Source organism: Poecilia formosa, unplaced genomic scaffold (genome assembly GCF_000485575.1).
Source record: "Poecilia formosa unplaced genomic scaffold, Poecilia_formosa-5.1.2 Scaffold170, whole genome shotgun sequence".
Taxonomy (NCBI): Eukaryota; Metazoa; Chordata; class Actinopteri; order Cyprinodontiformes; family Poeciliidae; genus Poecilia; species Poecilia formosa.
Window position 1 is genome coordinate 55,570 of NW_006800109.1, and position 27,045 is coordinate 82,614.

The 27,045-nt window shown below is 38.8% G+C and overlaps 2 protein-coding genes across 4 annotated transcripts; one reads left to right on the top strand and one right to left on the bottom strand.

Moving 5' to 3' along the window:
* Positions 1-3,952: 3,952 nt before the first annotated feature.
* Positions 3,953-8,058, top strand: LOC103146874 (nucleoside diphosphate kinase B-like). Its single transcript, XM_007564957.2, has 5 exons — positions 3,953-4,061; positions 5,398-5,528; positions 6,405-6,506; positions 6,944-7,056; positions 7,817-8,058. Exons 2-5 carry the CDS (start codon positions 5,412-5,414, stop codon positions 7,932-7,934), a joined length of 450 nt encoding a protein of 149 aa, XP_007565019.1. The 5' UTR covers positions 3,953-4,061; positions 5,398-5,411; the 3' UTR covers positions 7,935-8,058.
* A 1,180-nt stretch (positions 8,059-9,238) lies between these two features.
* On the bottom strand, positions 9,239-26,879 carry LOC103146873 (MBT domain-containing protein 1-like). Of its 3 annotated transcripts, XR_001663786.1 has the most exons (19): positions 26,709-26,879; positions 24,440-24,692; positions 22,355-22,488; positions 22,168-22,279; positions 22,009-22,088; positions 21,652-21,769; positions 21,431-21,565; positions 21,241-21,329; positions 20,544-20,642; positions 20,344-20,479; positions 20,209-20,264; positions 19,567-19,671; positions 19,332-19,479; positions 18,506-18,588; positions 17,505-17,742; positions 17,306-17,377; positions 16,205-16,381; positions 14,763-16,075; positions 9,239-9,249 (listed from the first exon to the last, which is right to left on the bottom strand). XR_001663786.1 is itself a non-coding variant. In XM_016677965.1 (18 exons), exons 1-18 carry the CDS (start codon positions 26,727-26,729, stop codon positions 15,963-15,965), a joined length of 2,163 nt encoding a protein of 720 aa, XP_016533451.1. In that variant the 5' UTR covers positions 26,730-26,879; the 3' UTR covers positions 14,555-15,962. The 3 variants fall into 3 exon arrangements, 2 of the variants coding, with proteins under 2 accessions (XP_016533451.1, XP_007565016.1); XM_016677965.1 differs by lacking the exon at positions 9,239-9,249 and having other exon boundaries at positions 14,555-16,075; positions 22,168-22,273; XM_007564954.2 differs by lacking the exon at positions 9,239-9,249 and having other exon boundaries at positions 14,555-16,075.
* Positions 26,880-27,045: the final 166 nt, after the last annotated feature.

Below are 27,045 nucleotides of genomic sequence, written 5' to 3' on the forward strand. Positions count from 1 at the left end.
TGGATGGATGGATGGATGGATGGATGGATGGATGGATGGATGGATGGATGGATGGATGGCTGGTTGGTTGGTTGGTTGGTTGGTTGGTTGGTTGGTTGTAATAAATAAATACTTGCCGTTCTCAGCTCTGGTGGGCAGTGAAATCTTTTTTATTCTTCATCTGTACCATATCATCCAGTTTCAGGTCGTTCCTGTTCAGAAACTCAATCGGCTCCACTGACTGGGAACCAGTAAGGTTCTGGAACATTAATGGTATCACTGGCCAGTGCTTCTGGCTCAATAATTTATGTTTACAGAAAGGTATGAAAAGTATGAATGAGTGAACCTTTGGTTTTGCTGCCAAAACTGAATTTGAGTAAAAGCTTAAACTGGAACAGATTCCAGAACCATGAACTGATACCAGTTGACTCTGGACAGAACAAAAATGATTTGACTGGACCTTTTATCCAACACAGAGCCAGGGGTTTATACCACCAAGAAAAACAGCTCAAATTCCAACCTTGATCCCAAGTACGAGGATTGGTTTGAAACCAACCAAATAATCTAAATTTCTTTAGTAGCACCATCATCTGAAATCCCTAAATGGTTCCAACTTCTGATTGAAGCAGAAATCCAGAGTTTGAACTCAAATTTGACCAGAAGTTACAAAAACACAAATCTTATCTGACGTTCAACAGAAAAGAAACAAAAGAAAATTTTCAGTAAAATCAGGAGATGGATCATAACAGTATCATGAATCTAAATGTAAACTTCCAAAATAAAAGCTTCTCTCTTCAGGAACCATCAGGACGGTTTCCTGCTGAGATGAAGTTCTCATTCTGGTCTGGCCTGGTTTTCATGGCGGTCCAAAAGCCCAGTTCTGGTGGACGATCACCGATCAGCCCACGGCTCTCTCAGGACCACTTTCTGGGTCTCAGGCGCGCAACGTCGTGGATCCCAGTCCGGTTCTGAGTCCGGTTCTGGTCTGAAGATTGATCACTGCCTCGGCCCAGAACTGTTCCGGGATCCAGAGCTTTGACCACCATGTCATTGGTCTGAAAACTAAAAAAAAAACCTGTAAATATCTGAAGTGTGTAAATAAAAACTATCGGAGATTCTATTTTATGTATGAACGGAGGGAGAGCAGCGCCACCTCAAGGAGAAAAACTTTCATTTGGTGTCTTTTATTTGTAAAACTCAGAAAGTTTAAGACGTTGAAAAAGAGAGAAATTATGAAAATGAATTTATGACTTTATGAAATGTACAGAAATCTCTTCAGTTTGATGTTTCAGTTGTTTTCTATCTAAACTTTGTTTCTGTTTGCTTTTTATTTGTACAGAAGTGGCTGTTTACATGGAAACGAATCCTTTTCTTCTGCGAATAATGTGATTGGAGGAGACGTTTGGAAGGGGGGCGGAGCCTTAAGGTTCAGATTATTTGATTTTAATTTATAATAGAAACGTTAAAGATACATTAATACACAATTTGAGCTTTACTTTGTAAACTTGAAATAATTAAAATTAAATAATTAAAACTGTTAAGCAAAACTCAACAAAAATAGCTGGTACTGTAAGTTACTGAAAAACAATCTGTCAATTTCAGATAAATCAGATTTTCATCAGAGTTAAGTGAGAAATATTTTCTATTTAAATTTAGACAAAAACGTAAAAAAAGATTAAAAACAAATGAAAGTATTTCCTCCAAAATGTTTTTTTCTTTTCTTAATTTTTAGTGAAGAAACTTTTGGTTGAAGAGGTTTTCATTAAACAATCGAAGAAAATTTCTGAATTTCAGTTGTGATAAAAACAAAATTTATTCATTTTAATTTGGATTTAATTTTAAAAAATAGGGGAAAAACCCTTAGTATGTTGTTTTTTAATGAGTTAAAGAAAAAAATAAGTAAAAATAAAGTCATATTAAAATGAGAAACCATCAGCAATAATGTTCAGAGTTTTATTATTTTCTTAATAAAATTAGATAAAAATATAATGATAGTAATATTATACGTAGTTATATTGACTTTCAGGATTTTCTTTTGCAATATTTTATCATTAATGTTATTTTATTAATTCACATTTAAACTAAAAGAATTATAATTATTCCAAATTATTTAATTTATTTTTTAATTTCATAACTTTACAAAATGTGTTAATTCAAAATTACATACTTGTTTTCTCATATTTCATATGTAGATTTTGGATTAATTTGATTTTAGAAAACGTTGCTAATTTAGTTTAACATCAGTGATGAGTTGATGACCAGAATAGGATTTTTTTTTTTTGTTTTTGTTTTTGTTTTGGTGATTATTGATTATGGAGAACGTGACCCCGCCTCCTGCAGACGTCTCCTCCCTCTGCTGTCTCACTACAAACACTGAAATAAAATCTGGAGACAAAAAATAAAATAAAATCCGCCTCAGTTTGTTTTCCGGCCAGAAGGTGGCGCCATCAGCAAACTTCACAAACCTTCTGCAGTGAAGCAGGTTTGGTTCTGGAACAGAAAAAAAAGAAACAACATAGGAAAACAAAACTGTGACAAAATCTGAAAATAATCTGATTTATTCAGATTAAATCAGCTTTATGTGGATTTCTGGAAACAATTAAGAGTTTATGCAAACGGTACCGACTGACCCGCTGGACGGAACCGAGGACATGAGGACAGTGAGGACGTGGGACACGAACCTACAACCCCAAACCTGAGAGCAACCCGAACCTGCAGCTCAGATGTTTGATTCCTGAAGGGACCAGTCAGGGTGAGGGGTATGTTTGGTTTGAGGTGACCTGATTGGACCCCCTCCACACCCACCGAGCCTCCCCAGCATGCAGGGCTGCAGAGTGGACAGAACCTCACCCTGCCCCCCTCCATGAGAGGAGTCTGCTTTCCATCCCTGATAAGGAGAAGGTTTATATTTAGTGGGAAATTTGGGTGAAGGGTGAAGGACTGTTATATTTATCAGGTGAGAGCCGGCACCGCGCTTCCCCTCATCTGGGTCTGGATTCTGGTTCTGCTCCCAGTTTAAACCGCAGATTTAGGTTCTGATCAACCCAGTCGCCACCATAGCGACGGGGAGCATTGAATTATGGGTAGTGTAGTGTTTACACTCCTGACAAACTCAAAAGCTGTCCATCTATTTAATCATTTTATACCTTTAGCTTTTCTTGGTTCCGATGGTTTAAAGTTATTTTTTAAAGAAAGTTCTTCTTCGGTATGTAATCAAACATCTGTTGCAGGGCGCCAATCTAGCGGGCGCCAGAAGATGGCGGGATAATTATTCTAGCTCATTTTCTGTGTTCAACAGCTGATGGTGCATTGAAAACCCTTATAATGTGTCTGCATACACCTCAGAAAAATATTTAGCTGCGCCCCTACACTGACAGCCAGCTGGCTGAAAGAAAGCTGCCATGTTTTCCCTCAGAGATTTTACAGTTTCAGCTCCATCATCCATCCTGTTTGTGACTCTACTGGAGCAAACAGCCTCACTAATTAACCACTAATTAACTTGTAACGAAAACATAATATTCTGAGCAAGAAGTGCTAATTCCACTTTAAACCAGGTAAAAGTTTATTAGAAATGTAATCATAAATATTTTAGCTGCAGATTAAATAAATTCTTTCATAAAAAACAGAATCCAAAAGCTTCTTTTATAAAGCTTAAAGATACTTTATAAAGGTTTTCAGAAGTTGCGTGTTTAGTAGTTTCATCTACATCCACATGGTTTATTTTTAAAGATTTATTTTAGTTATTAATTTTTTAAAGATAATTTTAAAAATCACGGATTTCTGACTTCAGTGTTAAGAAATGTGGAGAATATTTTCTTGTTTCTCTTTCTCCGTTTGCAGCTTTTGGATCTTTGACAACAGCTTCTAAAACTGTCCAGTCAGTGACAGACAAACATGCACAAATGAGGGATCCGTCAGCGGCTTCCAGCGATTCAGAACCGAGCCCACGGGCCGGCCCCGCCCTCACCCCGCCCGCGGTTCGGCCGCCATATAGAGCCGCTGTTCGGGTCTTCAGCTTCGGTGTCGCATCCCAGCCGCCGGCAACTCAACTTCACAAGTTCTCCTCAAGTCCCAGAACTCAGGTAGATATCGGACCCGGTCTGTGAGGGTTCTGACCCGGCACTGAGGGTTCTGACCCTGCAGAAACATTTGAACTGGACCCGAACCGCTGCGTCCTGCAGGTTTTCAGCTTCACTAAAACTCTGTTGCATGAAGCGTTTAAAGCGTTTTCCCTCCGTTTTTACAGAAATTCTTAATTATATTTGCAGAAAAATGTTTTTAGATTCTGGTTCGGATCAAGTGAAGAAAGTCTGGAAAGTTCGGAGCTTTATGCTGCAGAATCTCTGAACCTTTTTTTGTCCAACATGCAAAATTCATTCATTCATTCATCTCAAGAGTTTTTATTTGATTTTATTTGAAACTAGAATAGTTCTGGAACATTTCAAAAATCCCAGAAGACAGATCCTGCAGCAGAAGATGATTTGGTTCTGGTTCTGGTTCTGGATTCTTCTTTGTCCTTTTTGTTAAATTTCCACACCAGAATGACACAAATCTCAGAAATATAATTTTTTTCTCATCATTACATTTGAAACTAAATATTTTTGTTGTTCAAAATCAATCGGAAACATTTAAATCCGGTAGAAACATTAATGTTTCTGTAAATATTTTGTTTCTCTTAGTTTTAAAACCTAAAAACAGAAATAAAATGGCGGCTCTTTAAAATGTCCATTTCCTATCAGATATTTATCAAACATTTTAAAGTTTTTCACAAAAGTTTAGTAACCTTTGTGGCTCAGGGCGAGTTTTAATTTCCCCAGTCCTGTTTGTTTCTCCCGCTTGGAACCGGTTCTGTTCTGCCCAGTTTCTGGTTTCATCTGGACCCAGTCTGAAGGGTCAGCAGAACCCAAACTGGGATCCTAATAATACCCAGCAGGAGGTTAAACTGGGAGCCTCTCCCACTGACCATCAGCTGCTGCCAGAGTCACGATAACAAATACCAGCAGCTGTAAAATTAGCAACGTGTTTCTGGGTCCAGACAGAACCAGAAAGCGGATCGAAAACTGGGTCAGGTTTCTGATGAGGATGGATCTATGATGGGTTTTTATTCCAGGATGACCGGTGGATGTTCTTATTTTTATTCCAGACTCATTACGTTTTTACTCTTTAATGGTTCACTGACTTTTTGCGGCCTTTCTGAGAATCGGGTCCAGTTTGATCGTCTATATTGTAGATAAGAAAAGAGAGGAGTAAATTCACTCCTTTGTTTCTGTCTACAGTGGCTCTGAGAGTTTATTCTGTTTTTGTTTTGTTTCTTCTCTTTTTTCTTAGTTTTTTAGCACATAGTGTCGAATTAACCCCGTTTTTCCCTCACATGAAGGTTTTCAGGTGTGAATAAATGAGATGCGTGTTTCTCTGCAGCCTCCTCAGCAGACATGGAGCGTACCTTCATCGCTGTGAAGCCTGATGGCGTCCAGAGAGGACTGTGTGGTGAGATCATCAAGCGCTTCGAGACAAGAGGCTTCAAGCTGATCGCTGCCAAATTCGTCCAGGTGAGAAACAAAATGACGACCAGGAGGAAAACTAAGTACACCCCTGGTCGGCAGCAGACACCAGATGGAGTCTGAGTCCATCTGGTGTTCAATGTGGGGTCAGGGGTCATTGATTTCATGCAGCCCTTCCAACTAAAATACAAAAATAAATAAATTCGAACAAACTTTTAAATTAAAATCTACTGATAAAAATGTTAGATGCAACACAAAGTGATTATCTTTTCCAAACTTTCTGGTTTCTGTTGTCATGGTAACTGGGGACACCTTTACTCATTGACTTATATTCTAAACTTTTGAATCAATATTAAGGAATTACTGACTTAAAGCAATATCCTGTGTTTTGCTGAAAAGTTACTTTTAAGTTAGTTTTGCCTTATTTCAAGTGCACTAAGATATTTGTGCTAAAAACTAAACCAAACATATTTGATTTAAAAGTAGCATTTCAGCAACACATAGGAGCTTATTTTAAGAATAACTCCTTAATATTAATATTTTTTTTTTTTAAGTATTAGTTCCACTGGCAGATTATTTCACTTATAACTGGACATTTTCTTATAAGTTATTTTTCATCAATATTAAAGATTTTTTGATTTAAAACAAGCTCATATATCTGGCTGAAAAGTTACTTTTGTCTCATTTTAAGTGTACTAACATTTGTAGTAGAAATGAGATCGAAAATACTTGGTAGGAAATGTTTTTCAGTGCAGATTGATGAGCAGCTCAAGTTGCTTCTCTGATTTTTACCTCACTTTTCTGCTCCAGAGCAGTAAAACTGATGTTGATTGGTTAATTAATGTCTTAAATCGTGTGTGATCAGCAGGGTGTACTTACTTTTTGCTTGTGCTTCATGCATACCTCTCCCCGTTTTGTGCGCAGGCCTCTGAGGACCACATGAAGAAGCACTACCTGGACCTGAAGGACATGCCTTTCTATGCAGGACTCTGCAAATACATGTCCTCCGGACCAGTCCTCGCCATGGTAACGCCAACACAAACATGGCCGCACATAACTTCCTGCTTTGTTTTTCCGTTGCGTCAACAACCTCTTGACACCTGCTGGTCCTCAAGGCCTCAGCTGCTTCAGTCCAACAGGAAGCTGAGACATGGAGGACAGCTGCTTGTCCACTAAGTGTTACCATGGAGACATGGAGGACAGCTGCTTGTCCACTAAGGGTTACCATGGAGACACGGAGAACATATAGTTTGATCGTAAATGTTATTTTTTATATTTTCTCCACATTTTCTGCCAGGAGAGCATTAATAAATATCACTAAATTCAAAAATATGACTAAGTTCAGTAAAGTAGGTGATTCACACTTTTTAAAGTTGTATTTTGAAGAAATCTGTTTCAGATGGGAACATTTTTAAAGAATAAAAACGTGCTTTCAGACATTTGTGTTTGGATTTGTGTTTCAGGTTTGGGAGGGTCAGAACATTGTGAAGCTGGCCAGGATGATGCTGGGTGAGACCAACCCTGCTGACTCCAAGCCCGGCAGCATCCGTGGAGACCTGTGCATCAACATCGGCAGGTGAGGAAACCATGGCAACGCTGCAAAACTTACACAACGCACCAGGAAATGACTGCAAAGAGTCGATATAATCAAAAACTTAACCACAAATGGGATTACTGAGGTCCAAGAAGAGGTTTGTTCTCAAGGAATATCCAGAAAAATGAGGAAAAAAGTCTAATTTAATGAGAACAAACAAAAATAAATATTAAAACACATTTTTACATTAGAATCAATTAAAAATATATATTTTTGCTAATAAAAATACTTTTTAACATGAATAAAAATTCAGAGTAAATATTACTGTCACCATTAGAACATTTCTGCATTTAAAAATAAAAACATATATGCCATACATTCTTAAAATACATGAAAAATGCATTAGATAAAAAAGGAAGCAGCTTATTAATGTGATATAGGAGAGATAGGCAGTAAAATTAGAAATGCTTAAAATTAATTATTTCAGATAAAATTAAAAATAAATTATTTAATTACAATAAAATATTTTAAAATACTTCATTAGTAAAAATAATAAGAAATGACCACTGATTATTTTAGTTGGAAAAATAATAAATGATAATGCAACAAAAAATATATAAATGAAAAATTTTTAGATTATTACTAAAAAAATGTAAATACATCTTGAGGTTTTCATTTAACAAAATGGGGAAAATGACTTCTTTTTTAGAAGAAACTAATATTTCCAGACAGAATCGACCAGATGCTGATTGGTTAATTAATAAAACTGTAAGTCACTGATCTGACCCGACTGTGTCCTCAGGAACATCATCCACGGCAGCGACACCCTGGATAACGCCAAGACAGAGGTCGATCTTTGGTTCAAGGCAGAGGAGTTCGTCAACTGGACCCCCGCCACTCAGGCCTTCCTGTACGAGTAAACCCCGCCCCTCTGGAGCTCCGCCCACCCATCCACTAAACCCCGCCCACTCTACAGTCGATCCTCTACCTTGGTTTTTACCAGTCCCACCAAACATGTAGCACTGATCAATAAAGTCTCATGTTAACCACAAAGTGTCTGAGTGTCATTGTTCAGTCATATCACAGATATGATCAAGATAAACAGGAAAAAACTGTCAAAAGCACACAACAAAAAAAAATCACAATAAAGATCGTTCTACAATTTTCTTCAGTAAAGTTTATTTGTGTCGCACATTTCAGCTGGAACGGAGCTAAACCATAAAAATGTAATAAAGTAACAAATTATAACACAGCAATAAATACATTTTATAAAATGCCAAGGGCGGCGCCTGTCGGGCTGCGAGGCCTCAGGCATCTATCCCCCCGTCCCATTTCCCCCCTCGTGCAGTTGCATGATGGATGGTTGTACCTGAAACGGCAATTTCGTTGTCTTTCTGAGAATGACAATAAATTCTTATGATTCTGAAATATACATGAAACATATTGATCAATTTTTAATTTATCAATGTAAAGCAGCTCTTAACAGGTGGGATTTTAGTCTAGATTTAAAAGATCTCAGTGTTTCAGCTGTTTTACAGTTTTCTGGAAGTTTGTTCCAGATTTGTGGTGCATAGAAGCTGAATTCTGTTTCTCCATTTTTGGTTCTGGTTCTGGGGATGCAGAACTAGAACTAGCAGAAAACTACAGATGAAAATTAACCCTAGTGGCTAAATCTGGCATTGTTACATGGTTGTTTTAACATACTAATGTTGATTTTTATGCATGGCCCCTTGTAAAATAAATTCAAATTAGAACTAGATAAATACCAAGCAGTATGTATCTGCTTTTAGTGCCATTCTTTGTAGAAATTCAATGCAAATATTGCAGAATAAACTGCTAAAAATGTGCATTTGTTATTATATCTACATTTAAAAACATTAGTTAGTTCTTTATCTTGCCGTTTGCAGATACCCGGTCTACGTCTTGCTAAGACTTTAGTCCTTTAATCCTGGAAATGTTCTTCAGGTGATAGAAAGCCGACTTTGTAACCGTCTTTATGTGGCTCTGAAGGTTCAGGTCAGAGGTCATCACTACACCCAGACTTCAGCATGATCTCTAGTTTCTAGCTGCAATAACAGAAGCAAGTATTAGTTCTACTGGCAGATTATTTCACTTATATCAAGATATATATATTTCTTATGTTAAAAGTGAAATAATCTGCGAGAGCCTTTTAATCAGCATTGAGGAATTATTGACTTAAAACAAGTTTTCTAAGATAAATGCACCAGAAACTTACTTGGAAAGTTTTTGTTTTTTTGTAGTGAAGGTCATCTTATATAAGTTAGGGCTGCTAAAATCAAGGAATGAGTCAATTTTGTTAACAAGTAACAGTAACAACACTCCTTAAAAACTGGACCAAACCTCTTAAAAACAACAAAAGCGGTTGCAGTGAATGAAATATTGCTGTGTTAATAAACATGGTCCTCTTGTTTACATGAGAGTTTCACCTGAGTTGCATAAATCTGATCATCAGACTGCAGCGGTCCGGCAGGTGTCCAGTACGGCGAGTGTCTGGTGTCAGCGTGTGGTCCAGGAAGCTGTTTTTAGAAGGCGGGAGGGGGGGAACTACACGTTTCTGGCAGAATATCAGTCATGCTGTGGATGCTGAACCATCAGCTGAATCCTATCCTCCATCATCAGGGAAACACATCAGGCTCTGGTCCAGGTAGATCTGGACAGCTGGTGGGCTGGCATGTCTTTCCTTTTACAGGCAGATGAAATGAGGACAGAAACAGACTTGAAGCACATCCATGTGACTTTTATCTAAATGTGCAAGCTAAAGCGCAAACACACCCATAAAAGAAACATAGGACTAAAATACTTGATATCAGTCAAATAATTTACAAAGTGATTAATAGTGACTTTAAATGCATCAAAAGTGACAATTTCCTTCAACTTTAAGTCTTTCAGCAGATTTCAGTGTAATGGAGCAACAAACCCAAAGGATTTGTTTACCATGATCATTAAACCCAAGAAGAGCAGATATGAAAACATTATAGCCGTCTAAAGCTAGTTATTACAAGAGACTTTATCTGAGAAATGTTTATTTTAGATGTAAAAGCAATACAGTAAAAACACTGTAGCGTCTTTGGATTTTAAAAAGGTAAATTACGTACTGTCACATGACCGTCGCCATGCTGTTACACTACAATGCATTCTGGGTAAATTATGTATGCTAGGTCTGATCGCGCTAGTAGTTCCGTCCAGTCAAATCAGTGATAAATTAAGCCGTTAAGCTTTTTCAATTTGAACCGGAGCGCGTTGAAATGGATGGAAATGAAGAAATCACAAAGAGTAATGAAGATGAGGAGCAAACGGAGGAAGAGGAAAGAGTTGGTGGAACAAGTGTTTGTGCTGCTGCTACTAAATGAAAAAAGAATGACACGTACCTCTGGTCGGACTGTCTGATCCTGTAAGAAGTCCATGTTTTCACATTCAGTAGCAACAGTTCCGTTGTCATTTAAAAGTGTCTTTTGTTTCTCCCAGCGTCTTTTGGTTGCTAGCTGCTGGCTGGGTTTATAGGCTTCGTGAATAAAAACTAACGCCACAGCATTTGTTTTAAGCTTGAGAGGGTAACGACCACCTGTTAGCTCCTTCATAAATTTTGCTTGTACAACTGACTCAAAGATTTCTGGAGAGAAATGTTGAGAGCACAAATATACGTTGTTCAGAAGTGTTCGGCTTTTTGGGAATCGATCCAGACTCGTCTCACTATTTTTTTTGTTCTTAAATTACAGCCAACAGTGACAGAGTGTGGCATTGTCTGAATTCACACCAGCCAACTCAGGTAAAGTTAGCCTTCTTGTGTTTACTCTGTAGATTCCAGTACTGAACGGACCCATCCGTGTCATTAACCCAGCAAGTGAAAAAATGGCGACCTCCCTGGGTGAAATTATATAACGAAAGATATGACATTTTTGAAGTAATTTAGTTTTTATGTGTCAAACAGCAATTTCTTTTAATTGATAGGAAAATGAAAACATATTAAGACCGACATGTTCAGCTAATCGTGGATCACTTTAACCACAAAGTATCATCATATGCTGATATTATTTACTTCTCAAACCTTCTAATCCGATACTTCATTTAGGTTATTTTCTGGGTACAAAGTTAATATTTCTTAATATTTTTGCAGTAGTTTTGAATCAGGCTAATCTTTGCCGTTACCAAGGACAACCACCGTGTATCTTTGGCACAATTGGAGAGAGAGGACCAATTATTCCAGCGCTGTAGTTGTGGTATCCAACGTCAGCCTCCATGTTCACATGTTTCTGTGGCTCAACATCTGAATCAAATCGGTGGTTCATAACCAATTTTTGCAAAGTGGGCCAATGTTAAGCTGAAAGCACTTGGGAAAACCAAAATCATACAGTTTTAAAACACTTTTCCAGCCTTTTGTTTATTATAGCTTTTCAGTAATAAAGTAAACCATTTTAATTGTACTAAAATTAACAAACTAGTTACATTTTTGATGAAAATGGTTGTGTATGTCAAGACCAACTGTTTCCAAATTCTTCTGGCTGTTTTCTTGTATGAGAAGTAATATTTACATTTTAGGAAAAGCAGGTCAATGTTTGTTATTCTAGTTGTTCTGAAATTAACATGAATGATAAAGAACGTAAATGGGATAAATGGGAATCTATTTTTTGTGCCAAATATTTTCTTAAGAAGTTGTTATTTATCTGTAAAGATTGTTGCAAAATGTGTCCATCTGCATCAATCACCTATGTTTGCAGGCCAGATTTCCTCAATTTGAGACTCCAAAATCCTTCAGAGGGCCATAAATGGCCCTCGGCCCGGACTTTGGACTCCCTAGTCTGTGAAGTTTTATTCCCCAACTCGAGACATAAAATCTGTTCTGCATGGGCCGAGGTCAGTGGATTGGACATGAGACCAGGAGACGCCCAGTTTGGTTTTGACTCTGTATCATCTCTTCTGACCCGGTAATAAATCACTGTGTTAGGATCCATTTCTAGTCCAGAAGGCATGTTAAGGAGCTCCGATGATTTATTGAGAGAGGATGAGGAGAAACTAACGAGCAGCTGTTCTACTGAGAGGAATGAGGTGGAACCAGATTCTGCATGTCAGATTTCTCTGGTCCGACCAGAACCGGACAGGACGCATCCTAGATCCATACTGGTAGAAAATTCCAACTCTAAAATTTGAATATTTAGTAAAACAAAATCCCATTCTGCCAGTTCTCATTATTCATGCATGAATGAATATATTTTCTAGCAGAGACTCTTGAGATTTTTCTTTTTATTGCATAAAAAGTCATTAATTTCACATCTAGATGAAATATTTCTTCACAATCATGCTGCCAAAAAATTGCACAATGTATAAAAACCTTTATCAGAACATCAACACACGACTGTAGTCAGACAGTAACGGCAAGCTGATCCAGATCTTTGTCATCTTCAAACCTTCGAACTGATGGGGAGTCAAGAAAAGTTCACAACAATCCACAAACATCAACAGATTCTTCTAAAAATGATTCTTTTCTGAAGATCTTCAGCTTTATTTTCACATTTAACAGCATAAAGAGCAGAGGTCGACCCGCAGAGGGCTGCTGGACAACCAGGATGTCCCACAGGAGAAACGACTCATGGCCTCTTCACTTTTTTAGCTATACTGTAAACGGACTCATCTACTGTTCAGACTGCAGTTTTTATATTTATAATAAGTGAAATCAGAAAGATTTCCAAGTGTTTGAAATAAATACTCAACATTTTTAGGTAACACGAGTAAATCAGTCCAAAACTAGACCAAATTGTTCTGGATTTATCACCTGAACTGCAAAAAGACAAAATCTTACCCAATGTTTTAGGTCTAGTTTTAGCGCAAATATTTTATTTCACTTGAAATAAGAGAAAAGTAACTTATAACCAACTTTTCACCAAGATATGAGCTTGTTTTAAGTCAATTATTCATTAATATGGAAGAGAAAGTACTAGTTCCACTGACAGATTATCTAACTGATGACATTCTGTTATAATTAGTAAAATTAGTACTCTTTAATCAATATTAATTAATTATTTACTAAAAACACTCCTATATCTTGCTGAAAAGTTACTTATGTTAGTTTCGTCTCATTTAAAATGTGCTCAGATATTTGCAGTAGAAACTAAACCAAACTACTTGGTAAGATTTGGTGTTTTTGCAGTGTGATAAGTTCTGAGCCTCTGAGGTCATTCTGATTCACTTCCTGTGGGATCGAACTCTGCTCGATGAGAAACTGGTTCAGTCCGACACGCCGGCGTCAGAAAGTGACGAGGAAGACCTTCAGCATGTTCTGCTCTTAGAAAATCCGACATATTTATAAAAACACAAGCAGAGGGCGTAGAAATCCTCCCAGAAAGAGCTTCAAATCCTCCACATAAAGCACCAGGACACATGATTGTTTTCTCACAACAGAAACCAGTTGGCACTGGTTCCGGTTCTTCACGATAAACTGGGAGCCGGGCCCGGGTTTACCGACAGACAATCGATGAGATGAGAGGAAGCCTTTTTCTCCCAGGAAAAGAAGATTCAGACATTCATTATGAGCAAATATAAAAAACGTCACTCACTTCTTTTAAAAATGTAAATTTTACTGAAGAGTTTAACTGCCAGAACTTGGAAATAAATTTAGGAGAAGCAAAATTTTAAAATGTTGTTATAATGAGATTTACATGACTTATCAACAAAATATATCGAGTCGTAATCTGTCAGAGGAAGATATTTTTATATTGTTAAAATGAGAAACTTTTATTTCTAGTTATTTTTGCTATAGCTAGAAATAAAACACATCTTGTTAAAATGAGAATGTTTCTTATAACAAAATGAAAAAACAAGTTTCTCATTAAGAGAAGCAAAATTTGTCCGTTACAAGACAGAAAACACGTATTTCTTGTAAAAGTAATTTTAACAAGAAGCCGCTCCTGAATTTTTCCAAGATTATGGCAGTTTAAAAGCTTCCATAAAATTTGGATTTACTAAATAAAAATGAGTAAATGTAAACTAGAATCATGAATACATCCAGTTCCCTTCATTCTTTTTATTTCTCTTTTTTTTTTCTTTAACCAAAAAAACCCCCATAAAAATAATACTGACCAAAAGAAATTTAAGTTTTACTTTGGAGAAACTGGCTTCCAGTTTTACATTTAATTTAAATTTTAGGCTCTAATTCTGACATTTTTTACTAGAATGTAAAAATAAATGTCTCATTAAATCAGTTTAATTCAGTCTATAAAACCTTCAGAGCTTCATGAAATGCAATAGATTTATTTTCTTCTAGAAAATGCGACGTTTAACGTTACAGACGCAGAATTAAACTTTTGAACTTTGAGTTCATTTTCTGCATGAATGAAAACAGAAAAACTTCCTTTACTGACCATCAAAAACACATCAAACTTTACATTTATATTGTTTTATATCATGGACGCCACACACACCGAAGAGGTAATAAAATGTTAATTTGTTAAACTGTTAGAATAAAGTATTTCTTCTTTAAATCAAATATATTTAGTTAAAATCTGTTTAATCAAATTAAACCTTTTTGTTCTGCAGCTTATCTAAATTCTGGTTTCTGAGGTATCAGAAGAATTTCAGGAGATTTTGGATATTTTTAAGGTTCAAAATCCAACTTTAAAGATACATTTGCTTTATGTCAACATTTCCTTCTATTTTTTTTTGTATATTTCATTAAATTTTCACTTTTGTTTTAGAAATTTAAAGACAAAAGAATCTTATAAAACGTATTATAAAACGACCTTCCTCTAATTTAAGTTACTTTCCTGTAACTTAACTTTTTGAACCTTAGAGGCTATCGTTCAGTACCTTAGAGGTTACATTAATGTAACTAAGAAGTTCCCCTCTGATAACTTAAAAGTTAGCTTCTTGAACCTTACAGGTTACCTTCCTGTAACTTGGAGGTTACCTACTTCTAATTTTAAAGTTACTTTGTAACTTCAATCCTACTTTCCTGAACCTTAGAGGTTACCTTCCTGCAACTTCAAGGCTACTTTTCTGTAACTTAGAAGTTACCTTCCTAAACCTTAAATTACCTTCTTGAACCTTAGAGGTCACATTCCTCTAATTTAAGTTACTTTCCTGTAACTTAAATGTTACTTTCTGAACCTTTGAGGCTATTGATCAGGACCTTAGATGTTGCATTAATGTAACTAAGAAGTTCCCCTCTGAAGCTAACTTGAAAGTTAGCTTCTTTCACTTTAGAAGTTACCTTCCTGTGACTTTGAGGTTACCTACTTCTAATTTAAAAGTTACTTTGTAACTTCAAGGCTACTTTTCTGTAACTTAAATATTACCTTCTGAACCTTAGTGGTTTCCTTCCTGTAATGTAGATGCAACGTTCCCATGACTTTTGGGGCACATTTCTGAAATGTGGAGGTTATCTTTCTGTTATTTTCTAAAACTTACATCATACCTTCTCACAGCTTAGTTTTGCAAATACAAAATGAGCTAATGGCTACTGGAAACTCATCAGTATTATAAAGTCTCTTTCAGTCAGAGTACCTATTATAATTGAGCTCTCCTCTTCCTACCAGGTTAAAAAGTCGCCTCATATGACCCAATACCTGTCCTTGTAGGTATTAGGGAAATATCAGGTAACAAAAAAGTAAATTGAGTCATCAAAATTTAAAGTTATGGAAAGTAAGATGTAATTTCCAGGATACCCTTCAAATTTTCTCTCCTGTTGGAGACAAAGGCAAAAAAAACGTTTTAAATAAGGAGAAAACTTCCAAACTTTAAACATTTCATGAGAGCCACATTGTCCTGACAGCACCCGAACGCATCACGTCGATCATCTTAAATTTTCTTCCTTTTGAGGCCGTTTTGCTTCAGAAGAATAAAAAGTTGGTGGGTTTGTAGAAGGAAACCAATGAGGTGAAGAGGGCGGCAGTTAATAGTTCATCACAGTAAATGGTTCGGTGGTGAAGAAGCAAAGTTTACTGATCTTTGTTGGCCAGGAAATCTCGGGACGACCCGTTGGTTTCCGGCGCCACTCGCTGGAATGAGGAATTCGTTCCTCCCGTGTTATTGTGAATCTCCATCTGCAGACCTGAAGACACAAAGTTACCATCAGTCAAGTCCAGTTACTCTAAAATAAAACTCGCTGACCATCAGAATAACCACTGACTGAGCAGCTGGAGCACCAAAGCATCTCATTGGCTGGTTTAAACGGTCTTACCTGCCCCGCCCTCCGCGTCGGGTTCGGCGGACGGCGGCTGGGCGGCCGAGGCCGGAGGAGGCGGCGACGGGTAGTCAGGCGGCGTCTCGTTCTCGTCTCCTGATAGGTTCCTGGGAACTCCCGTTACCATGGAGCCGGAGAGGCTGACGGGGCGCTTAGCAACGGGTAACTTCCTCTCTGGGAGACGGATAAACATTTTTAGATTTATCTGTTCAAACAGCAGGCAGAGGCGACACAAATCCGATTTTTTTCAACCAAAACAAAAAACAAACAGAACTTGCGCTACTTCCATATTTGGAACTAAATTGGATCTGTATAAGATTATTTTTAAAACGTTTCGGTCATTTTATCCATCTTTTATGTCATTGATGCGAACATGCGTCATAATTCTGCACCAGAAGAAGCCGAACGTAAAAAATGTCTGAAAATTATTGTTTTTATGAACTTATAGCGCGTCGCATCCTAATCATGGCTCTGACTTCACATGAAAACAAACTTCTCTACAGAAGTTTCAGGAAGTGCTCTGCTAAAGGCCGTTAGCTTTGCTTTCCTTTTCATCTTCTTTTGATCTTGTGACGATACTGTCGGCTCCCTTTGTTCTGCCTCAAAGTCGACACATAAACGGCTCCATCCATTATGACTTCCAGAAACAGAACGCTGCTCTGACGCAATAAATCAATTCATTGCATAATAAATTCAAACAAAATTTTCATGATTTATCGCTTTTCTCCATTCTTTCTCTAAACCAGGAACTGTATGATAAAAAGTCTTCAGTCTGGTTCTTTGGTCTCAACTAAACCATTATTTGACGGAGAATTTTATTTACATAGACCTCATAATTAATTTTATTTGTTGTTTCTGTTGTTCTGTTTATTTAATTTGGATATTTAAAATGTTTTCCAGTTCATTACAATTTAAAGTTTATTGATCTTTGAGAATGTGTTCTTGCATCATATTAGTTGAAAATGGGCTCAAAACAACAATATTATTGTTTATCGCAATAAGTAATCATCCAGCAAAATTTGTTATGGTGATAGACTTGAGTTTAGAGAAACAAATCTGTAAAACTTCCATCTGTTGGATTAAAAATCGATTCTTAACTTTTCTTCTGTCCTCGGTACTGCTGGGACTTCCTCCTCTGTTTGGATCCAGCAGACTGCAGATCTCTGGACCCTGAAGCCAACAAACGCCTGGGTTAGCATGTTGGGTTAGCATGTTGGGTTAGCATGTTGGGTTAGCATGTTGGGTTAGCATGTTGGGTTAGCATGTTGCCTCAGCCCCCCCACCAGGTGAGGGTTACCCGCGGTAACAGCTGGCGGCTGCAGCTGGTACCCAGTCAGTTGGCACCAGCCCACCGGGTACAGGTCCGGAGACTCGCAGTCCACCCACTGGTCGTACTCGTCTTCCCAGCCGTCGAAGTGGATCCGCAGCAGCCGGTGGACGATCCTGGTCACCGTGGCGACGCAGACGAGCCGCGGCTCCATGAGGTCCACGGCCTCCAGCTTCATCCCAGGACGGAAACCGTGGTTCGGGACTTCCTGTTGGAGCGAAGAGAGGGGAGTTTAAACGCTCAGCCTGGTTGGTAGACGAGTCGTCATGGCAACTCCACCGTTCCTGACGGGTTCTTCTGGGTTCCTGTGGTTCTAAGGGTCCATTCTGCTGCCAAACTTTAACCACAAAATTAAAATAATCTGTTCCATGTCCAAACAACAGTGGTAATGTGCTTCAAAATCAGAAATTAGTCAATGGGTAAAGTTTAGTGGAAGGAGGATCGTGGTGTGGAGCCACTTTTCAGGAGCCAGGCAAAAAATAAGTTAAAAACAAAGTTTTATCTGTGTTCTTGTGCAAATATCTTGGTACAATATAAATAACAGAAAACTAGCTTAAAAGTAATTTTTCAGCTTGTTTTAAGACAACTCCTCGATATTAATGAAAAAGTTCTAATTCCACTGCCAGATTATTTCACTGTAGTAAGATGTAATAAGGTACAAACTTAGCACACTGCAGATTACTCAGTTAACCACTTACGCCTATTATGTACAACATTGAAAATACATTAGAATCAAATAAATCATTTTTTAAATAACATTTTATTGGCTAAGGTGTAATGACAGAATTACTTTATCAATTTTAGGAAAAAATGCATCTGCAGCTTAAAATATACTGTGAAAAACTCAGTCATAGTCTTTATACTCCAGTCAACGAATATTTGACTCCTACTTTAGTTGATGTTATTTTAACAATTGATTAATCACGATTAATCGCTTCAGTAGTTCAGAATCCATCTGTTTTTGGTCTGACCTTGTTGAAGAGGTTGACCGGAGCGGCCACTGACTTGCTCTCCTTCAGATACTCGAACCACCTGAAGGGAAGACCGGCGTAGCCTGAGGAGGAGAAACAGGCGGAGCGTCATCCCTCCATGCTTCCAGGATATTCCAAAACTTTCCAAATCTACTCATTTCCATCTGAAGAGGTTTTTAATTCACAACTTTTCCAAGAACTTCCCACTTCTCATTTCCTTCCCAATATTAATGTTCTTTCCTGGACGTACAGAAGCTTTTTGTTCCAACTTTTCCAATCAGAAATTTTATCAAGTATTTGAAAAAAAAAAAAAAAATCTTCTGATTTCTTCAAACACTTTGTTTATTGGGAACAGCGTCCAAAACAATACACTGCAAAAACACAAAATCTCACCGAGTATTTTTGTTTAGTTTACAGTGTAAATGTCTTAGTAAACAGGAAATAAGACAAAACTAACTTACAAGTATCTTTTCAGCAAAAAAGTCAAAAAACTTTTTCATGAATATTATTTTAATATTCATGAAAAAGTTTTGGTTCCACTTGCAGATTATTTAACTTTATGAAATGGGGAAAAAATATAAGTGGAATAATCTGCCAATATTAAGAAATTATTGAGCTTGCTAAAAAGTTACTTGTAAGTTAGTTTTCTATCTTTTCAAGTGTACTGAGATATTTGCAGTGTAACTAAACAAATTGCTTGGTAAGATTTTGTGTTTTTGGAGTGTATTCCTTTGTTTCTGTTATTTCCAAGTTTTTAGAAGCCATCCGATTTAACAGGATGTTTATGCATTTCTTTAAACCTGCAGCTGCAGGAAGCCGGACGTACCTCTGGGGGGCGTCAGCTCGATGTTATTGATCTCACAGAACCCAGCGGGGAAGATGGACGGAGACGTGGAGTGATAACAGAACCAGTCGGAGCCGTCGGCTGCTTCCGAGCCGTCGATGCCGATCATCAGGTATCCGTCTGCCAGAACCTGCGGGAGGCGACGGAGGCTGCAGGTCAGGCGGAGAAGTTTGAGTCGGCCGTCTGAGCAGGACGGACTCCTCCTCCTCCTCCTCACCTTCCTCACTGTGGCCACGCAGATGGCAGACAGGTTCAGCGGGTCGATGGCCTCCAGCTTCATCCCGTCCTGGAACCAGAGTCCGGTCTGGTCCACCTCCTTCACCTGGGGGACAGAGGACATCGCTCTGAGGTTTACAGGTGTTAAACTGCCGCCTGGTGGTCAGAAGATGGAATAGTCTGATGTAATGACCATGATCAAAACGAGGAATAAACTAATGATTATCTTAGCAATTATTCCTACGATTAATCGATTAATTGGGCAAAAGAATTGGCACATTCTGATTTTTCAATTAACTACTTAAGCATTTTATACAATATTAGAAATGCAGATACATAATTCAATTCTTTTTATAAATAATAAAATTTAAATTCTTTGGTTTGAAACGATTAATCACCATTAATCATTTCAAGCCCAATTAAAATCAGGTCAATTAGTGAAAAAAAATCCAGAAAATGTCAGAATTAGTTTTAAAATACTTTCTAGCAACTTTCAGCTTAATAAGAGAACAACTTGAAAAGGCTGCAGATGTAAAATATGGTTAAAATCGATTTTACAATCAATAAATTTGACATCTAAACAAGTTTAAAATGCATGAAAAACAGATTTTAAAGATGAACTGTGAGCCCAGCTGAGGCTCACCTTGGCAAACAGCTGTCCAGGAGCGTCCGTCTGTCCATCCAGCTTCCTCATCCCATCTGGAAACAGAAAAACAGAATCACCCTCCGTCCGTCTGTCCCTTCTTCCTCCGCACCGCCAGACTTAAGCCACGCCCACCTGATCGTTTGAAGCGGTGTCCGATGGAGCGGGACCAGCCGATGCTGTGGATCAGCGGGCTGTACATGTGGCACCAGAAGTCGTCCGTCCCGTCGTCGCATTCCTCGTAGACGAGCCGCAGCCGCCCACCGATCACCTGCAACGACACGGTCGTCATGGAGACGGAAATGCTGGAACCGTCCGACCGGGCAGACGCTCACCTGCTCCACCAGAGCCACCCGAGTCCGACACAGGTGGGTCTTATCCACCACCTCCACCCTCATCTGCTTCTTGAAGGGGAACTGCATGCTCTCCTGCACCTGGAGGAGGAAGAGGAGGAGAAAGAGGAGGAAGACAACGTCAAGCAGCGGCTTCTTCCCCCAGACTGTCTCAGATCAATCAATCAAATTTGTTTGTACAGCACATTTCATCAATAAGGCAGTTCAAAATGCTTCTTATGATAGAAACACAAAAATCAACAATCGATTTAATTTTGCTCCTCAATACGCTTTGCATGTTTTCAGATCAGGTTTGAGCGTTTTAACAAGTTTGTGGTGTTTTCAGGGCCTCTGAGTCGTCTCTGCATTAAATTTACTTATTCAGGATTCATACAAATCCAGCGCATCAAAATTCAACAACTTTCCGGACATTTCAATCAGTTATGGAACAATATTTCTTTTTATTTACCAACATTTATGCTTCATACCTGTAATCTCAGCACGATAAAAAACAAAATTGTATTCCTTATTATCCAATTTGGCTCATGTATAACTTTGCTGATGTTCAGATGATGCTATCGCAGTTTTCAGGTTTAATCTGTGCAAAATCGATAGTTTAATCCTGAAAAAATAATAATCTCCATAATGATGGAAGCTGAATGAGCAGAACCAAACTGAAAGCCTCTGATTCATGCGTCACCTTCGATGAGAAGTCTGGCGGCAGAGTTTTGGACCCGGTCAGTCTCTTAATGAGGAAGGTCTTCCAGTTGGCGAACCTGTGCAGGATGGCTGCAGACAGAAAAACATCAGCCAATCAGAAATCAAACCAAACGGGTCGGTCTGCAGCAGAAAACCGCCCAGGATCGGGTCCGTCGGAATCGTTTACTCACTCTGAGGAGGAACCAGCGGTTTCCCTCCAGCCGCGCACCAGCCCACCGGGTGGATGTCCGGCACGCACAGGTTCAGCCAGAAGTCCCGGGTGGAGTCGCTGTCGAAGCCCTCGTAGCGCAGCAGGGCCTTAAAACCTGCAGGAGGAACCAGAACCCGTCCTTTAAACTAGAACCTCCCCAGACGAAGGTTTGGATGCATCAGCTGAGCTCTGGGCGCTAACCGGCTAGCTTGATGATGCTGGCGATCCAGTAGACCTTCATGGGCAGACCGCTGTCAGTGTTTGGGACCTCAACCCGGACTCCTTCACTGACGCTGCCCCATGACTTCCCCATCAGAACCTGGACAGATGGAGAAGTCCAAAGAACTTCGGGGGCAAAATAATACAAAAATTGTGATCTGTTGACTTTCTGTGAATGTGCACAATTGTGGAATCTCAGAAAACTGGAGGGACAGATTGATCTCATTTAGCATCTGGAGTCATGAGGGCCACATAAAAAGCTACAGCGGGCCACATTTGGGCCCCGGACCTTGAGTTTGACACATGGAAACCAAGATGGAGCTGAGGAGATGAACTCACGTGTTTGAAGCAGCTGACCGGCGCTCCCGTCACTTCTCCGTCTCCCAGGTAACGCCCCCAGTCAAACATGTCCACAGCGACTGCAAGACGCACCGCCAGCGTTAAAAAGCCGCCATGTTTATGATGATGATGAGTGAGGAAGGCTCTGTTGCTACCCACCGCTCTTTCTGGCGCCGCCCTGCTGGCTGGACTGGTGCTGGGCATACACAGCCAGTTTGGTCATCAAAGGCTGTTTCTGCAGAACTTTGGCCTTCTTGGTGGGTGGCTTCCCCTTTCAAACAGACAGGAAGCAGATCAGAACCTTCTCGGGTTCTGGGAGGTTCTGATCAGACTGGGTTGGGCTCACCTGCAGCCTGGCCAGGATGCTGGCCTTCTTGGAGTTGGAGGAGAAGCTCCTGGAGCAGGAGACGCTGCAGAAGCGCTTGGTTTTACTGTAGAAAGCGTCCCGGACCCCGATCATCCCACACATCTCACAGGTGGCTAAAAAACAACGACGGAGAGAAAAACTACTACGAAGGAAAACTACCACCTGCTGAGGTTCGCTACCTCAGGGGTGCACAAACTTTTCCACATCATGGCCTCCAACCAGCATTAGCTTCTGGCTGGGGAACCCCACAGACAATGCTACAAAATATGCAAACATCAACTTTCAGAATGTTTTTTTTAATCACTGTAATTTTCTTTTTTATACTTAAATGCCAACTCATACCCTCTGATTTCAGTTCATAGAGTTTTGTGCAGCAGTGTCCTCCACTGTCTTATTTCTTGACAGAAATGTTTCCATTTTGTGATTGCTAAGCTAACTTTAAGGAGCAAAGCAGCTTGATAAATTTGACTCTCAGCCAACCAGAAAATGAACATGGAAAATAACATTTAAATAAGTTATGTTACCTTAAATATTATAATGATTGAAAAAGTACAGTGGAGTATTAGAGCCATATTAAGAAAAAATAATAAAAAATAAATTAAAATGCAAGATATAGTCATAATGGTACAAGAATAAACTTGTACGAGAATAAAGTTTTAATATTATGACTTTATTCCCATAATATGATGAGTTTATTCTCGTAAATTTTACTTTATCTCATAATTTTATTTTGTTTTGTTTTCTTAATGAGGCTCAATACTTTGTCGTAAAAAATTGTTTTGATTCTAAAAAAATTTATTAGACTAATTTTTATATTTTCTCCCAAAGTTGTGACGCCCCCTGGTGGAAAGACACTGCGCTAAATGTCCCTGACATTTACAACCAGTTTACCCTAATTAAAGACTCCCACCAAAAACAATGTGGTGCTTAATTCAGTGTTTTGCAACCACTGTTCCGCGGCACACTAGTGTGCCATGGAAATTATTCAATTTCACCTATGGTACCGTATTTTCCGGACTGTAAGCTGCTACTTTTTTCCTAAACTTTGAACCATGCGAATTGTAGCCCGGTGCGGCTTTTCTGTGTATTTTTCTTCAACCACCAGGGGGCTCTCTAGCAGGAAGTGAATAATTAGAAGTCAAAATTGTAAATCAAAGAAGAACGCGTTAATTTTCATTTAGAACAGCCACATGCTAGCAGCAGGCACGACGAAGAAATGTTTTCAAACTCATATGATGCAGCTTTTAAGTTGAGGACTGTCGGTCTGGCACTACAGGAGGGAAATAAAGCCGCTGCACTTAAGCTCGGTGTGAACGAAACCATGGCTAGTCATTGTCTCTCTTCAATTTCTGCCAGGAAATCAGCTGTTTTCATCCAAACATTCACAGGTTTCACACTAGATGGGTAAAATATACAGATATTGACATTTTGTACATGCAAATCTTCATATTGGAACAGTGAAATCTTTCCCAAATATTATTGCTTCTTTCAGAATAAGAATTATTTTCTGTACTCCGGCTATAGGAATGCTTGTGGATTAGTTTGTAAAACACTGAAGTTTTCTACAACTTCTTTAAATTTAAGACCACAGTGTTGTGGTTGTTCATGTGTTCAGGTGTATTTTTGAAGTGGACATGTTAAGTGCAATTTGAAATAAGAAATGTAAAATGTGATGAAAATACATTTTTGTATTTTCATCACAATAATAAATTCCTATTTATTAGGAATCTAATAAATTCCTAATAAATAGGAATTTATTAGATTCCTATTCAAGACACTTTGATAGGAATGACTATATATGAGTATATATGAGTGTCTTTGTTTATATTTTTGGTTGGTGGTGTGCCTTGTGATTTTTTCAATTAAAACAGTGTACCTTGGCTCAAAAAAGGTTGAAAAACACTGGCTTAATTGGTTTGAGGTTTTTGGGAAATTGCTGCAACTGACCTTAAACTGAAATAAAGTGTGGCTTGTTTTTTTTTATTATTTTATTTTATTTTCTATCTACTGTATCTATGATGCTTGAGAACAAAGTTTTAATTTGTGGAAACTCTTCTGACTGACCCATGCCCGCCTTGCCGTCGGGGTAGGTGTACACCTGTCCGTTGGTCTTAATGAGCATCAGGGAGGAGGAGGAGGATGAAGAGGTGGTGAGTTGATGGCCGACTCCGCCCACGCCGAAGTCTTCATCCTCGCTGTCCTCTGGGCTGGATGCGCCGCTGCCGCCGCTGGAGTCTGAGCTGCAGCTGCTGCGGTCCTCCTCCAGGCTGTCCAGCATCCCGAAGGAGTCCTGCCGCTTCCTGGACGGACGCTCCATCTGAGGACAGACGCATAAAACAGAAGCCAACTATGAAGAGAAAAGGATTTGGTCCTTCCTTAAAACTGTGATGAGAACAAAGAGCAGAGAGACGAGGAAGTTCAAACCCTCCATCCATCAAAAACCTTATCCCCAACTTCAGCATCTCTCTACTCAGACTCCATCCATACGGCCAGACAGAGATTTAAAGAGGAGTGGCAAAAGCAAAGGAGGTGGATTAGCAGTGCTTGACACCTGCTGATGGTGTCATTCAGGAAGTTTTACTGTGGAATATCGTTTCTGCTGTTTGGATACTGAAATCAAAATTTTTTTCAAATCAGATCCGATCTCCAATTTTAATACTTTTTTTTTTTTTTGCTCACTTTATTTTCTAAAAATATTTTTCAAAAGTGGCTTTTATTTCAATCATCCTTCTGTGAGTTTTAAGATGGAGTTATTAGGGCCAGGCTATGAAAATGTTTAATTACAAGTCTTAAAATTACAAGAAAAAAGTTGTTTTAATGAGAAAAAAGCTTAGTTACTATAATCAGTGAAGTCTGTGTGATTCTTTCTTCAAAATAGACAGTTAATTTTATGATCATTTCAAAGTCCTTCTACTGGTAATAATTTGATGTGTTAAAATATTTATTAAGTGTTATCTCTAAAACTTATACCAAAATATAACTTAAAGAGATGCTCAACATTCCTTATTTTAATTTTCTATTTTTTTTGTGTGTGTCAGAGTTATAATAAAATTACTATTTTATTCTCTCAGTATTATGACTTTATTCTCATAACTAAGAAATAAAAATCTCAGCCTGGCTCTAATATTTCATTTTTGACCTGAATTCAAAGATCAGAAAAACAGAAGCAGTAAAACATGCTTGTCAAACAAAATGGCCGCCCTTGGTGTACTGACATTAATCTGAACTATGGAAACTCAAGGAGTTAACCGGTGAAAAAAAATCTAAATTTACTCAAAAAATTAAATATTCAAAATATCCCCCATCCCTATTGGTTAGAATATCATAAAACTATCATACAGCAAGTCTTCAGTCAGGGGCCTCTCTAGATTTGTTGTGAGACTGACTTTTGCTGGAGAGCCCATCTTAACATTTTCATATTTTCTCACTGCTATCAGGATCAGGATCCCAACAGAAGAGTTTTTGACATAATATTGAACCTCTGAAGGTTCTTGAAATCTCAAAAAAGATCAATACAAGTGTGGATTTGTTTTTCAATGTCTGGTAGAGAGAGTGGAGAGAAGTTTGGGAATGCTAGGATGGAAGGAGATCTTCCACAGTTGCTTCATATGAAATTTAAAGTTGAGGTTGGAAAGTTGTGGCACATTCATGCATGACGGGGCAGAGTGTAGGACCGAGTACTAACCCCTGAGGGATCCCACAAGTGAACATCCTGCTCTGTTTGTGCATTTTGTTCAGGAAAAATCTTAAATATTTACAGTTAAAGCAGAAATGCTAGCTTCTATTTCTGTCAGTCTAAGCTCTACGGATTGAGAGTTTTCCAGGTTTTCTTTGGATTTTTTATGCTTTTTCCCTTCAGTTTTTGAACCTGACCATGTTTTCAGTTGGGTTTTTGGATCATTCAGGTTCCTCCCTCTCTAACACTTTTGGTCCCATCGGTATGATTTATTTTAACCTCATCAGATGTTTAGATCTGTCAGACATCTGCAGCTCATTAACATCTTAATGATCAGATCTTGTTTCTGCAGCTCTGCACTGCGGTGCTCTGACTCTGCAGGACACTACACCAGACTCCCTTCAGCATTCCTCTAATTCCAGCTTCCTGCCGGTTCTGAATCCAGCTCGAAGGTTGTGGAGTTCAACTCGCAGCTTGGTTTCACTCATCTACACTCATTGCTTTATTCGGCATACATGACCCGACTCTGTAATCGCGGTATGTGCAGGAATCAGTCTGTCAGTATCTATCATCGCTGCTCTCTGGAGAAGCGGCTCGAACAAGCATAACAAAGCGGGAACAGAGGTCTGTCTCCGGGCAGAGGAGGCAGGGACTCACCGGGTCTCTGGGGGTCTCCATGGAGGCAGATCCCGCACAGGAGGCCGCTGTCTGGATCGCCTCAGCCCGCAGGAAGGTAGGTTAAAACCTAGCGGCTGACATAACAACACAATTAGCACAGCTCAGAAGCTCAATGCTGTACGCTGATTGGCTGCTGGCTCCGCTTCGTGTGTGGAGTTCAGATGAGGCGGCGATGCGTCCACCGCCACCTGCTGGACAGATTCAGAAACGCAACAACAAAACAGTTCCGCAGAAAACTACGAGGGCATAAAAGGGCCAGACAAAGATAAAAAAAAAAATAACGAAAATAAAGATATATTATTCTGAGAATGAATTA